General features: G+C 56.2%; 1 protein-coding gene across 7 annotated transcripts in view; it reads left to right on the top strand.

Annotated features, from left to right (window-relative positions):
- Positions 1-11,418, top strand: part of SYT7 (synaptotagmin 7) — a 59,349-nt gene extending 47,931 nt beyond the window's left edge. For all 7 annotated transcript variants that reach the window (XM_061201846.1, XM_061201842.1, XM_061201845.1 and 4 more), the window contains 5 exons: positions 3,367-3,637; positions 7,045-7,214; positions 7,592-7,706; positions 8,210-8,409; positions 10,600-11,418. In XM_061201846.1, coding sequence (XP_061057829.1) covers positions 3,367-3,637; positions 7,045-7,214; positions 7,592-7,706; positions 8,210-8,409; positions 10,600-10,704 — 861 coding nt within the window. In that variant the 3' untranslated portion in view covers positions 10,705-11,418. The remainder of the gene's footprint in view (positions 1-3,366; positions 3,638-7,044; positions 7,215-7,591; positions 7,707-8,209; positions 8,410-10,599) is intronic.
- The last annotated feature ends 3,833 nt before the right edge of the window (positions 11,419-15,251 follow it).

Raw genomic sequence — 15,251 nt, 5'->3', positions numbered from 1 at the left:
ACCACAGCCCCCAGCCTCCCCCGGGGCCCCCGGAGCCCCCAGGCCCCACCCTCCTGCCATTCAGGGCTCGGCCGGCTCTAACCATCCATCCGCATTCCTCTTTTCTAGCCCAGCGCCTCTCAACTTGTGATAGGCACACGAATCACTGGGGGATCTTGTTAAAATGCATATTCCCAGTCAGCAAGCCTGCTACGGGCCCCCAAATCTGCGTTTCTCTCGGATGCACATAAGAGCATCAGATTTTCCATGTTCCAGATCTGGTCTCCCTTGGGCCCCCCCACCTCTCCCCTTCTCCCTGCCCCCTGGGCCCTGAGTGCCTGGTCCTCCACCACCTCCTCTCTGTCTTCCCCCGTCCATGTAGATCAGCCCGGCCATCCTCTCCTCTGGACGGGCCGTCGCCACAGTCCATCCTGCGTCCCTGTGCAGCCTCTTAATTGGCTACAGCTTCCCGGTAGCCAGGTTCCCAGAAGGGACGGCCCTTTCCCAGCCAGCTTGCCTACCCATTGCTGCCCCCGGGGAGGAGCCAAGAGCTGCAGGCAGAAGGAGGAAGTGCAGGCCCCAGCGCCCTCTCATGTGCTCAGCAGATGCTCAGAGGTGGGCAGGCAGGGTCTAATTGCCTAGCCCTAGGCCAAAGCTGGGTCACTGGCATTAATAGTGATGATGAAGATGAACAGGGCAGAAGTAAACCATCGGCTGATCTCCCTGCCCCAGGCGTGGAGAAACGAGTCAGGCACCCGCAGCCTTACAGACAAAGGGACTGAGGGGACGAGGTCAGAGAGGAGGCTGGGCCGCATCCGCATCTGAGTTACTCCTGCCCTGCTTACTTCTGCCAGAGCTGGGGCTCAGGCAGCACCTCCTCCAGCCCTTGGTGGGGGTGGCTAGCCTGGTTGCCATGGAAACAGATCCAGGCCCTGCCCCAGCTGGTTAATTAAGGCTCAGGGCTGTGGTTTGGGAAAGCTGGGGGTGGGCACAGAGCCACTGCCCACTTCTGAGGTGAAGTCCACTGGCCCAGCTTGGGCCTCTCACCCCAGACTACCTTGTTTGGGAACCAAGATCCAAGTGACAAGCCTCAGGTGAGGCTGGGGCCACCTGGGCTCCAGTCACCAGGGTCTCCACCCCAATTTTAGAAGGAATGTGGAGGGGCAAGTGGTCGTGGCAGGGACTGCATGCCCAGGCTCTCAGTCCATGGCCAGCAGTGGCAGGGGCCAGGCCACAGAGCAGGACCATGAAAGTGATGTAGACCCCCCCCCCTTAACATTCCCTGGAACCCCGTAACATAGGTCTGTCTCATGGTCCCATTCTACAGATGTAAAAACTGAGGTTAAAAGGGAGTGGGGCTGGTAAGAGGAGAAGGAAGGAATTCCAGGGGAAAACTGGATCTGGATCGGGAAGCCAGATTCTCAGCGGGCCTGGGTGGAGCTTGCAGGGCTGCCTGGATCCCGCCAAGGGGCAGGTCTTGAGGGACACGCTTCCACTGTGAGAAGAGCAAGGGAGGCAGCTCAGACCCCCTTCCACCTCTAGGCAGGACCAGGGGTGTGGCTAGTGAAGCCCCAGATCTGAGTGTGAGAGTGAGGGCAGCTGGAAGGGCACTCATGGTGGCTGGGCGCTGACTTGGGTTCGAACTCCGGGCTCATCTCTTAGTCACAGGCGACTTGAGGCAGTAATCTCTCTGTGCCCCCAACCAAGTTGGAGCACGGTAGTGCCTGCCTCATCAGGATGTTGTAGGGAGTAGAGGAGGGCAAAGCATACAGTACAAGGAGCATGGTAGTTACTACTGTTAGTGTGATTTGCATGCTCCTCGCCTAGGGCAGTTGAGTCCTCACTTACAGGAGGAAGTCTCAAAATTTCCTGGGATGTGGGCCCGTTTTGGTGGAAAGAGTGGGCTTTCAAGTCAGAGAGAGTCCATACTGCTGTGCCATCTTGGACGTATGACTTAACCTCTCTGAGCCAGTCTCCTCAGCTAGAGACCGGTGATAACTGCCTCTCCCGGCTGTTGTCAGGCTGTTGTCAACTCTTCCGCCGCGGTTGGTGCACACTATACACATTCTTATCATCTGTATTAGTTAGTATTTCAGAGCCTGGGGTCACCTTTCCAGGATGAAGGGGGAGGGCACAGAGAAGTCTCCTGCGGGGGAAGGATGGAAAGCAAACCGGTACCAGCAGTTTTGTCATAAATATGGTACCCTGAGTCCTATCCTGGCTCTTACCCAATCACCTCAGGAGCTTTTTTTTTTTTTTTTTTTAATTTTTATTGGAGTATAGTTGATTTACAATGTTGTGTTAGTTTCAGGTGTACAGCAAAGTGAATCAGTTGTATGTATACATATCTCCACTCTTTTTTAGCTTCTTTTCCCATATAGGTCATTACAGAGTACTGAGTAGAGTTCCCTGTGCTAAACGGTAGGTCCTTATTAGTTATCTATTAACCACCAGGTGGCTGGGGGATGGGCAAGATTCTAAAACCTAACCAGGTGTCCCCAACGAGCAACCACAGCTAGAAACACTTGGCTGGGAGACCCTCCACCCAATTACTTCCTATTTTTTCAACATCCTCCTGGGAATGGGACACCATGCCACCCCCCACATGTCTGTCGGTTGCTGGGTCGGCTCAAGTGCCACCCCCGGGGGATGAGGACTGAATGCAGGTGTAGCCTCCCTTCCAGTGGTCCTCAGCCTTGGTTTGCAGTACTGTCATCTGAGGCTCCTATTACACAATTCTGCCGCCCAGGTCCACCCCAGCCCAATCAAATGAGGCTCCCCAGGGATGGGGCCTGGGAATCTGTACTTTTAGTGTCCCTGCCTTACACAAACAGACGTTGCTTCTGAAAACTCGCCTCTCTCATTTTGTAAATCACATCATCCTCAGAACCCCAGAGAGTCACTTTCCAAAGAAATATCGTGGTAAACTCTTTTGAGATGAGAACAATCTCCCTCATCTGTTTTGTAGCGCAGGTTTTTGTGTTGGTGTATTTCACAGGGGACCCCGCAGGGCTGTTGGAAGAGTGGAAAGATAGAGGAGGGGGCTGGGGGGGTCCCAGGGTGCACCAGGGGAGGCGAAGCAGAGCCGGGGCTCCGAGGAGAGGCTGGGAAGTGGGGTGCACACTGCTCTGGGGTTCAGGGGCTATCCCGGCTCTGCCCCTCCCTCCCTATGTGACCCTGGTCAAGGCACCTGCCCTCCACCTCAGCATCCTCGCCCAGATCTGAATGTGGGATGTGCTACCACCAGCCCCGCGTGGTGACCAGGGGGAGGAGGCGGCTGGACTGGCCTTGGGCACAGCGAGGCCTCCCAACCCTGCTGGGCTGCAGAGGGGGCTTCAGGGAAGCAGAATCCCCCCCAGCGCTGCCTGCCTCTCCCCCTGTCCCCAGCTCTCCCCAGGCTCTGAGGAGGACGAGGTCCACGAGGGCTGCAGCCGAGAGAACCTGGGCCGGATCCAGTTCAGTGTCGGCTACAACTTCCAGGAGTCCACGCTCACCGTGAAGATCATGAAGGCCCAGGAGCTGCCAGCCAAGGACTTCAGCGGCACCAGCGACCCCTTCGTCAAGATCTACCTGCTGCCAGACAAGAAGCACAAGCTGGAGACCAAGGTGAAGCGGAAGAACCTGAACCCCCACTGGAACGAGACCTTCCTCTTTGAAGGTGAGGCTGTGCTGCCCCTGCCCCCAGAGTCCCCCTCTTCCCCTCCTCCACCCCCCCACCCAACCCTCCCCCCTCCATGTGACCACATGCACAAACGCACACGTACAGGTGCGCGCACACGCACGTACCAACAAACACAGGCGAGTAACTCGACCCAGTTAACCTGCTGCGTACCAGCATCACAGCCAGAGGCCGAAGAGGAAAGCTGGGTCACTGCCCGGACACAGGACCCATCCTCAGGCGTGCAGGAAGGAAGGGAGGCAGCCACAGGATCCAGAGGTGGGGCACCTGCAGTGACCATAGTGTAGTGGGTAAGAGCCCATGGCCCCTTACCATGGCCCAGGCTGCCTGAGTCTGAATCTCAGCTCTGCCACTTACTAGCTGTGTGACCAGGGGCAAGTTCCTGAACCTCTCTGTGCCATGGTTTCCCCATCTAAAATAAAGATACTAGTGAGGGTTAAACAACTCAGTGAATTGTAAAAGCACTTACAACACCCAGAAAACACTTTATACCAGTTTGTTAAACACACGCCATCGGCTCCCCTTCTCTGACCCCTCCCCCTACTCGGGACAGGCCCCTCCAGATGCACAGGAACAAGAGCTCTGAACCGTGCCCCAGGGTCCTAGAGGCAAATATCCTTCCGCTCTCCTGCAGGCCCATCTTTATCTCTTGTCTCTGAGGATTCAAGGTAACCAGGAAACTGGGTGTGTGATCAGGGAGTGATTTCTGTCCCAGGCCCTTTGGGTGCCTGGACCCCACTTAGAGAAACCATTACCCTTTCCTGACAGCCATGTTCAACCAGTGAGAATAAATCCCTACAACACCAACTGCCTGGTGCCCTGGCTCTTCAGAACCTACAGTGTGTGCCCCAGGGAATCAGGAATCTTCCCCATCTGGTGTACCAGCCACTTGATACCCCACCGCTTCAGCTGGCACGGTGACAGCCAGCTCACCCACTAAATAAATCGTTGAGGGTGAGCTAGTGAGTGCTTGTTCGTTTCTTCCCTCCTCAGTTCTGCATGGGAACAGGTTTAGAGATGGCACAACCAGTGAGAGGCTTGGCTGGCTGTCTGCAGGTGGATGTAGCCAGCTGGTGAGGTGAAATTTATGGGCAGAGCGCCAATCCACTGATCCCTTCTGCAAACATTTACCCAGCATCAAGTATGGGCTGGGCACTGTCCTGGGTACTTGGGGTACAGAAAAGAATGAGGAACCATTGTGACCCTCAAGGCATTCCTTGGAGGACACAGATGTGTAGATGATTAAGCCATACATTGCATGACAGATGCTGCAAGAACCCAATATAAACTCCCCTTGGTGGCACTGAAAAACATTTCCCAGAAGAGAGGCCATTCACGATGGGCTCTGTTGGATGAATAGGAGTTTGCCAGATGGGAGACTGCCTCCTCTGGTGTTGAAGAGAGCTGACTCAGGCTCAGGGACCTCTTGGAGCCTTCAACCTTTCCAGAACACTTGTCCTCATGCATTTTACCTGAATGGATGCCAAAGGTCACCTGGGGAATTCCCTGGCAGTCCAGTGGTTACGACTCCATGCTTTTACTGCCAAGGACCCAGGTTCAATCCCTGGTCAGGGAACTAAGATCCCACAAGCCATGCAGCGTGGCAAAAAAAAAAAAAAAAAAAGTCACCTGGACAGGTCCCTGGGGTACTCCGAGGTGAGCAAGACACGGCCCATAACCCCCCTCAATATGAGGAAGAGGCCCTGAAGGAATTCAGAGTCTGGGAGCTGAAGGAACATAGGATTTCCTCTTCCAGTGCACCTGCTCTGGTGAGAGGTAACTCTGTGCTTCTAGCGTCTTTTGCAAAAGGTGCGAGAATCCTCCAGAACCCTTCCTCTCCCTTCATCTTCTCCACCAGTTGAGCTAAGGTAGTAAGTATCCTCTCTTCTTCCTGCTCACACCCTGGTTCAGGATATCAGCACCTCAGGCCTCCAGGCTGGCCTGCACCCACTGCCCCCCGAGGCCAGCCCCTCCTCTGACTAAGCCTCCCAAGGCCGTGACTCCAGCTTCAGACCTCCCCCGGCTCCCTAGTATCTACCATCCCATCCAAGCTCCTTCCCCTGGCTCTCCGCTCTGGCCTCATCTCCTGCTCCAGCCCAGCACACTCCATGCCCTTTCGTGGGCATTTATTCATTTGTTCAATTATTGATTCACTTAACAAATATTTAATCGAGTGCCTACTATGTGCCAGGAACAGTGTTAGATGCTGGGATCCGGTGGCTGAGGACAGAGATGCCTTCCTGGAAATTCTGGCCTAGTGGGAGAGTCAGACTCAAGGAAACATAAATCCCTAGTACAGCCTGTGATAAGTGCTGCGAAAGGAAAGTGCTAGTGTATAAAACAGGGGATCTGACCCCATCTGGGACGTCAGGAAAGAAAGCTGAGACCTGACAGAAGAGGATAGGCCAGGACGGGGCATGGTGGGGCCAGGGCAGGAAAAGCCAGGGTGGCTGGAGCTCAGTCATTGAGTGAAGAGCGGTCACAAGATGAGCAGGGAGAGGACAGCGGGCCAAGTTGTGGAAGGACTTGAAGCCAAGGCAAGGCGCACAGCTTTTATTCTAAGTGCACTGGGAGCCACTGAAAGGCTTTCAGCAGGAGAGTATCATAATGTGATTTCTATTTTTAAAAGATCACTCTGGCTGCCGTGTTGAAAGGGGGTTGTAGGAGAAAGTACACAAGCGGGGAGGGCTGTTTGGAAACTCTTGCAACTATCTAGGCAAGAGGTGCCAGCGGCTTGGATGGGGAGGTGGCAGTGGAGACAGGGACAGCTGCTGGTCTGATGAGGAAGGACAGAAGGACTGACTGATGCATCGGCAGGAGGAGGAAGGGGAAGCGCGGAGTCCTAGGACAGGCGCCTACTGCTTTTTCTTTGCCTTTGCCGTTTCCCTCTGCCCTGAGTCCTCCTGGGGCTTGCTTTCTGCCAGCTGTGGCCATCTCAGGCAGGGCCACTTGCCTAGACTTGTCTCAGGATGACTGGCAGTGGCAGGGCTGCCCAGAGAGCAAGGGGGCCACTGCCCAGTCACCGAGACGGACACATGATGAATCAGTGAATGAATGGTCCCAGTCTGCTCTTTATTAGCTGTGGGACTTTGGGCAGGTAAGTTAAGCCATCGGAGCCTCAGTCTCCTCATCCGTAAAATGGACAAGATACCATCCACCTCGCAGAATTGTCAAGGGAGACAGATGAGACCATGACAGTCCTTGCTAACATTTCAGGAAAGCCTGAACGTGGGTGTTGCCGGCTGCACCCAGGTGGGGTGGCAGCAGGAAGACACAGGGCCAGCCCTCCCCTTCCTCCCGGGGCCTTCCTGCCCAGGAGCGTTGCCCTGCCCCGGCCCCGTGTGGCCACTCTGTCTTGCTCTTCCCCTGTGCTGTCTGTCTCCCAGGTTTCCCCTACGAGAAGGTGGTGCAGAGGGTCCTCTACCTCCAGGTCCTGGACTACGACCGCTTCAGCCGCAATGACCCCATTGGGGAGGTGTCCATCCCCCTCAACAAGGTGGACCTGACCCAGATGCAGACCTTCTGGAAGGATCTGAAGCCATGCAGCGATGGGAGTGTAAGGCCCCACCTGCAGGTCCTGGCTGGGAGGCTGGCAGATCCCGGCCCTGTCCTAGTCCCTTCACAAGCTCAGGGAATTGGGAGGGTTATGGGTGGGGCAGGGCAGGTGGGCGGGCCTGACGGAGCAGAGTTCCCACCCGCAATCTCAGGGGAGGCTGGGCTGTGATAAAGAACCTGGGGAGCAGGGCCCAGACCTGCCGGATGAGGGGAGACCAGGTGTGCATCGGTGACAGACAGAGGGGGCGGGTAAGCACCCAGGTCCAAGTGGAGGGGTCCTGGGGGGGGCCTCCCCTTGTCCCCACAGCCCTCTTGTCCTCCCTCCCAGGGGAGCTGAGGGGAGTGGCCCGGCCTCACCCCTCCACTTGTCCCTCCCAGGGGAGCCGAGGGGAGTTGCTCCTGTCTCTCTGCTACAACCCCTCTGCCAACTCCATCATCGTGAACATCATCAAAGCCCGGAACCTCAAAGCCATGGACATCGGGGGCACGTCAGGTGCTGGCGCTTCTCGCAGCAGAGGGCACACGGGCCAGGGAGGTTCTGGCGCACGGGAGCCTCACTGCATGTGGACATCAGGGTCCTGGCTGTGGCCCTCACACTTGTCCCCCGTGCCCCACCTCCAGTCCCAGCTCCTTTACCCTAGAGCCCTGGTGCTGTCTCTGGAGCACCCTCAGGGTCAGCATCATCTTGGACACTGTCCTTCCCAGAATCAGGAAGAAAGCGAACACGATGGTGGGGAGACCTGGGTGCTAGTCCCAGCTCCAACACTACTTGCCCGTGACCTCGGGTGAGACCTGGCCTCTCAGTCTTCTCATTCGTGTTCACAGCAGGGCGCTCGGTGATGGCTAAGGGCCCTCGCGGCTTCTCCATCTGCTGATCCCCCAGATCCCCCTCCTCCTTCCTTAGGGCTTTCCTCACCCTCTGGGGAAAGCGCCCAGCCCCTCCTGCCCCAGCTTCCCCCCGCTGCTCCTCTGACCCTTCCCCCATCTGTCCCCTAGACCCCTACGTGAAGGTGTGGCTAATGTACAAGGACAAGCGGGTGGAGAAGAAGAAGACGGTGACAATGAAGAGGAACCTGAACCCCATCTTCAACGAGTCCTTTGCCTTCGACATCCCTACGGAGAAGCTGAGGGAGACGACCATCATCATCACCGTCATGGACAAGGACAAGCTCAGCCGCAACGACGTCATTGGCAAGGTAGGGGGGCACCCAGCAAGGGTCTGTCCTCAAAAGAAGCAGCCGGGGTAGTGGGTGAGCACAGGGCTGGACAGCAGGAAAGAGAGGGTCAGTCCCTTCCCCTGTCAGGGCCTCGGTTTCATCTCAAAATGAGAGGATTGGACGAGATTCTCCCTAAGTGTCCTACTGTGGGTCCATCAGTTCAGGACAGACCACTGGAAGAGCAGGGAGAGAAGGAGGTGGTAGGAAAAAGTGCCCTGGATCCCCAAAAGAGGGTTTTCTGGACAGGACCCTCTGACAGGGTAAGGACATCGGAGCAATGTCACCCAGCGTCCCCTCTGTAGAGGGTGAGCTGCGTGAGGCAAGTATTGAGAGCTGTAGTCAGGCTCCAAAGACCTGGCTTTGGTTCCCACCTCATCTGCTGTTCAACAGCTGTATGACCTTGGGCAAGTCACTTGCCTCTGTGAGCTTCAGCGTTCTCATTTGTAAATGGAGGCTACTAATACCAACCCTACAGCACCTCACAGGGTGGCGTAAGAATTGCCTGAGATACATGGACATTCTCCTTGTAGAAAGTGACCTCTCCTCATCCTATATTACCCCCAAATCCATGCCTGGCCTTGAGTTTTTGCAGGATACGATTCTGTGACATAACGCATCCACTTTTCTACTTTGAAATGTCTATTCCTGTGTTTGTTTATGGCTTAGTGTTGAGAGTATGTGCTTGATAGTCCTACTACCTGGATCCAGGTGCCAGTTCCACCTCTTAACAGTCATAACCTTTATGAGCCTCATTTCCTCCTCTTGAAATGAGAGTAAGACAATCCTAACCTCACAGTGTGCTGGGAGGATTAAATAACACAGGTGAGATGCTTAGCACAGAACTTGGAACATATATGTTAGCTACTATTATAATGAAATTTATTTTTGAAAAGTTCTTAGTAAGGGCATGTGTGTCCATTTAGGCTTGGAAGTTTGACCAGGAACAGTGCAGGAAGCCGGTGATCAGGGCAGGCGGAGGGGAAGGGTAGATGCCAGGAGCAAGTGAGGGGAGAACATGGATCACCCAGGGCACAGCCCTGTATGAGGGAAATGGGAAGGGGTAACCTGGGCACCCACAGGGAAGGGGGCCGAGGTGGAGACACCTCTCAGACAGATAGGAATGGAGAACCTAGCTGCTGGGGGTGGAAGAGAAGCAGCTGGCCCCAAAGAGGAGAGCTGGCCCTGCCTGCCATCTAGCAAGGCCCAGGGAGTATGACTTGCTGACCTGTGGTCACAAGTGGGACAGGTCCCCAGGACAGCATCACCCACACCCCAGTGGGACTATGTGTTCTTAGCAGGACCTGCTGAGCCCTTCCTTGATGAGCTCAGGCCAAGTAACCATACCTACTTCCAAGCTCTTCTGAAGCTTAGCCTTTTGGAGTTGGGTGTTCTTTGGATACCACTTATAGCTCCCTTTGAAACAGTCCTACCTTCTGTTGGCTGAACCAAGGTGAAGGTGGATTTGTTCTCACTTTGGTCTGGGTAGCTTAGAGAGCCCTATGCTCTTAGCTAATCACCAGTCACAAGGCCAGTGTCAGCCCGGGGATCATGCACACAGCCCTCCGAGTCTGTGAGGCCCCTAACACAGAGGCAGGTAGGCTTGGGCCAATAGTATAGAGCCCAAAAGACCTAGATTTAAATCCCTCTGCACCACTCATAAATCCTGTGACTATGGGCCAGTCTCTTAACTCTCTGTACCTTAGTTTCTCCATCTGTAAAATGGGGATAATAACATACCTGCCTCACAGGTAAGGATTTGATGATCTATGTATATAAAGTCCCTAGCTCAGTGTCTGGTGTGTAGTAAGTGCCCAGGAGGTGGGAGTGATTGTCAGTAAGGAGAGATAGGCCGTGCCCAACAGGTGGGGGAGGGAAAGGTGTGGGAGAGAACTTCCCCCATCCCCATCAATCCCAAACCACAAAAGAGTCTGGGAGTCTAATTCGGAAGGGCCAGACATGCCCAGGCTCCCGAGGGGAGGCACAACAAGGAAAAGAGGGGGGCCTCTGTGGGGTAGGTTGTCACTGCAGGCAGAAGCCCTTTGGTCCCCATGATCACAGGCCATTGTGGAAATGGAGTGTCACCACCATTGACACTCCATTTCCACAATGACACAAGGGGCAGTGCCTCAGAGAGTGCCACTAATGTTGTCCTCTTCCCTTTCTCCCCAGATCTACCTGTCCTGGAAGAGTGGGCCCGGGGAGGTGAAACACTGGAAGGACATGATTGCCCGTCCCCGGCAGCCTGTGGCCCAGTGGCACCAGCTGAAGGCCTGAATGGGGCCAAGGGAGGCCCATGGGGCCAAGGGCCTGGGTCCCCATCATGCCCTCACCACTTTATGCACAATGCCTGGCCTGGCCCCCCTGCCATGGGTGAGGGAAGGATCCTGAGGGCTCGGCCAGGGAGAGGTCCCAGGAATCCAGCCCCATTTCTAGGGAGAACCAGCCCCATTCCCCACCGGTCCAGCTCTGGGGGAGGGGCTCTGGGAGCCATTTTCCTGCTTTGCCCCTTTCCTTCCTGACTTGCCGATACTAAAGAAGTGGGGGGGCGGAGCACAAGAGCTAGACGGGCAGATGAGCAGATCCCTCCAGAGGCCCGCCAGGTGGGCACGGTCCCCCGTTTTCTTTAAGGCAGTGCCTGGAGTGGAGAAAGGCCGCCCCCTCCCCAGCCCCCAACGTGGGCCCAGGAGAGGGGAGGTCGAGGCGTTTGGCCCCGGCCCGACCAAGAGAGGCCTGTTCCAGGGCAGTTTCAGGTGCCGGCTGGGCCCTGAATGCCGAGGATAGTATATAGCCCGCTCCGGGGTCCTGGAGCCGCAGCCCTGTGTACTTGTGTTGTGTCCACCGTGTGTGTGTACGTGTGCGTGCGTGCGTGCGTGTGTGTACGGGTGGGGGAACTCGCTCCCTGTTTCCCTGGGGCCCGCAGTGCTGAAGACGATGCAGAGAGGGCAGGGTTTCGTGAAGTGAGGTAGGGCTGGAGGCTGAGAAGTCAATGCACAGAGCCAGGGGGTGGGAGAGGAGAGGCAGGGATGGAGGAAGGGTGGGGTGGGGAAGAGGGGGCAGACAGGAGCTGGGCTGAGAACTGGGCTGCCTCCTTCTCCCCCACCCCCGCCGCCCCAGAACTCTCCACTAGCTCCTTCCCCAGCGATTTCGTCTCTTGAACATCAGTTCATACCTTTCAGGCACCCACCGTGTGTATCACATTCCACCAGGACTCCCCTGCTCCCTTCTGTCTCAGGGGTCCCAAGCCCCCACTAGCTCTCTTCCCTAACACCCTCATCCAAAGGCACCCTCAGCCTTCCCAGATGTATCCCAGCCACGTTGGCAACATTTGCCACGCCTTCCAGCTTCCTTCCCTTTCCTCGTCTCTGTGCAGACCTCCCCACCCACTCGCCTCCACCCCTCCATCCCCTGTGCTCATAGACCTTCCCTTTCATTCCGTCGTGGTCTCTGATCTTCCATCACTTGACCTTCTCCAGGGCTTTCCTTTCACATTTCCCACAGCTCCTGGTCCCTCAGAGCAGCTGCTTTTGCCCCTCTCCGTTCAGGCAGAGGAAGCAGGGAGCATTCCAGGATTCTGTGAGTTCTGAGGTTGCCCCCACACAAAGAAGCTGTGGTTCCTCTGCCTCAGCTACTGCAGAGACGAGAACTGGCATCCCCTTGGAGGCAGCAGATTTCGGGATGATCCCTGCTTAAGCCCACTCACCCCCACGCCGGTCCCGGTTTTGATGCAAGACAGCTGGTGACAGCCTCAAATCTAGGGGTCCGCGAGCCTGGGTCTGACATTCCTGGCACACACCGCGAGGTGGCGCCCTGACACTACAGTCTGTGGACGAGGTCTGGGAGCACAGTGCAACCCCAGATGGGTCTGACACCCCAGGAAGGAGACTCTGGAAAGGGTCCCCCACTTAGCACGGCAAAAGCATAGGCAGTCGGGAACCATTTTCCTTAAGTAGACTTCCCTTTGAGCTGAGCGTTTGCTCTGTGCAGTAGACGCTCACATTTTTGCCCGTATCAAAAGTTTCTTACCTAGAATCTCACGCCCCCGCCCCTACTCCCTAACCCCAAGGATCTAGAGGAATATCATACAAAGTAGGTGAATCATTTTGTAGAGTGAAGAGTGCTAACGTAAAGCAGTCACCCACATTCCTTGTAAATCCCAATTTTTCCATATTGTAGCTTTGCTTAAAATGGGGGTGTGCCCCAGTGGCACGGTCCTTATCAGGCAGGCTGGGGAACCAGCCCCCAGCGGGGACGGGAGGGCAGCGACCCCGGAGACACTGGAAGCGAAGAAAGGGTGTTGTTGGAAGCTTTGAGAAGCGGAGGGGATCGGCCATCCTCCATCCCTCGCTGGAATCCTGTGCCCCTCCACACCGGAGGCCGGTGGGAGAGCGAGCCCAGTCCCAGGCCCCGGTGTCTGCTACAGAGCACTCGGGGATTGAACCAACTTGCATTGAGTGGGCGGGGCAGCTGCATCCCCGTTTTCCGAGCCCGGTCCCCGAAGCTCTTAGCCAATCACATAAAGAGAGCGTCTCCAGGCCGTGCCCGTTCCAAATCTGACCCCACCCAGGCACGTCGATGAACCGGGCCTGGGGTTCTCCAACCGCGACGGGCACCCTGAGCTCCGGGACGCGGGGGAGGGGTGGCAAGTGGTGGGCCAAAGGCAGGGTGGGCTAGCAAGGGAAGCAGCGGCTGGTATGGGGTGAGGGCGGGGGCGGTCTAAGGCTATAGAAGAACAAGGAAAGGGGGAACTTGAGGGTGGGGGGAGGGCCCTCGTGCCCTGTCACCATCCTAGGACCTTGGACAAATCACCCACACTCCCGGGGCCTCAGTTTCCCCATCTGTAAAATGATGGTAATAATACTTCACCTACCTCATAGGGGAGGTTGTAAGGCCGCTGTCACCTGACCTGGGGGTGGAGGCAGGAGGATTCTGAAGGTGCTACCCGTGAGTAAAGTATTATTACCGTAGCCTGAAGGCAAGGCCCGCCTTCCCCGCCCGCCACAGAGCCTCCAGGGATAGCTGAGGCCTGCCTGGGCCCATCTATCTCTTCTCCACTGTGTCCCCGGTCCCTTCATGAGCGGTCATCTGCCATCTTTGTGGGCGCTCTAGACTTAGTCATTATCTTATTCAGGTATCCTTTCTTGTGACCATCTCCCCACGTAACTGCTGTACAAATTCCACCTGCTCCAGGACCCCGTACCTGCCCACTGGCGCCAGACGCCAGGGAAGGGACAAGGAAAACAGCCACAAAAAAAACCAAGGGAAGCCCCCAGAATCCCCAGCCCCTCTGGGGTCCCAGGGGTGGGGATTGGTGGTCGCTGTTTGTATTGTGTTTGAGTCCTTGAGTGCAAGCGTTTTATAAAAACAACAACAACAACAAAAACCCACTATCACAAAAAAAATTTGCAGCGAAGAGAAATGAAGGAAAACTGAAGAAAAAAAAGGAAAAAAAGAATCATACACAATTTTTCCACCACACGCACCCTCTAAGCCAGCAAGATTTCCTCTTTGCAAAATCATATTTTTGTGGGAATGGGCCCTGCTTTTTGTGGCAAGGCCTGTTCTGATTAATAAAGGATCGTGAAAAAGTAGGGCCTTGGCTGTTTCCTCCGTGGGTCCTAGCTCTCCCTCTCCTCCCAGGGGAAGAAGCAGTGGGGTGAGGGGATGGGGAGCCTGGGGCTGCGTCTCCCCTCGCCTGTCACCTTTGGGATTTGGCTTCACGGGTGATGAGGCCCTTCCAGCCCATCCTCAGGTTGAGCGTATGAGCCCACCAGCTACCCGGAAAGCAGAGGAGCAGCCATACCCCCTGGATCAGGCCTAAAGCAAGGTTTATTGGGAGTGGAGTCTCCTCGGGGCCTGAGGGGTGCCCCTCTAGCTCACCCAGCCCGACATCCCCTTCCTCAGTTCCCAGGGGAACCACCCTCCAAGGCAGGTCAGACAAACCAAAGGGAGACCCTCCACCTTCCCCACCACCACCTGAACTCTGGCTGGGCCACTGTGGTTTCAGGCCAGCACGTCCTCCTCCTTCTGTTCCCTGCGAAGCTCTGGGTCTGTTGGCTGGACCTGCAGCTTCTCTCCATCCTTTTCTGGTTTCATCCTTTAGGATTGTTAAAAGTCTCTCCAACTCAAAAGCACCCAAGGCCAGTCCTAGCCTGAGGACCTGAGAAGCTGGGCCCCAGTGTCTTCCTTCTCCAGACACAGTGGCCCCGAGCAAACTAGTTCCTTCCTCCTGGTGTCAGTTCCCTCCGTCCACAAAGAGCAATAACCATCCCAGCTCTTTCCCCTTCCCTCCCACACACAGCCCAGGAGAAGCCGAGGCCTGGCAGCTCTTGGGGTGCTTCAGAAGGAAGGTGCTACATCTGTTACAGGCACACAAGAAATGAGTGCCCTCTGTTGTCGTGTGTCCGCTGCCCACTCCGAGTGAAGGGGCCACCGTGCCTCCCGCACTAAGTACCCCCACCTGAAGCTGCCCGCCCTCTCCCCTTCTGCCCCATGAATTTCCGACAGCCTGGTTTAAATGTCCCGTTAAAAGGTTCTGATCTCTGGCTCAGAGATTGGAGGGAGCCCTAGGGTCTGGGAGGTAGCCTCACGAGCACTCCTTGCCAGGACTTCTGTTCAGGCTCGCTCTGGAAAAACTAGGCTTGAAAGCAGGACAGCTCGGCCTGGCAGAGGTGGCAGCCCCATGCCATGGGCTCCAGGCCTCCTCCTGGCCTTTTTTGCCTTCTCCTGCCTCCACTTCGGGGGGTCTCTCTTCATCCATGCCTGCAGAGACTCCCCATCCCTCCCTGTGGCTGGGACCAGTGCCCTCTGGTGTTCTTTCTCCT

Source organism: Eubalaena glacialis, chromosome 10 (genome assembly GCF_028564815.1).
Source record: "Eubalaena glacialis isolate mEubGla1 chromosome 10, mEubGla1.1.hap2.+ XY, whole genome shotgun sequence".
NCBI lineage: Eukaryota > Metazoa > Chordata > Mammalia > Artiodactyla > Balaenidae > Eubalaena > Eubalaena glacialis.
The sequence above is the reverse complement of the archived record's forward strand: the minus strand, read 5'-3'. Positions and strand labels throughout refer to the sequence as shown.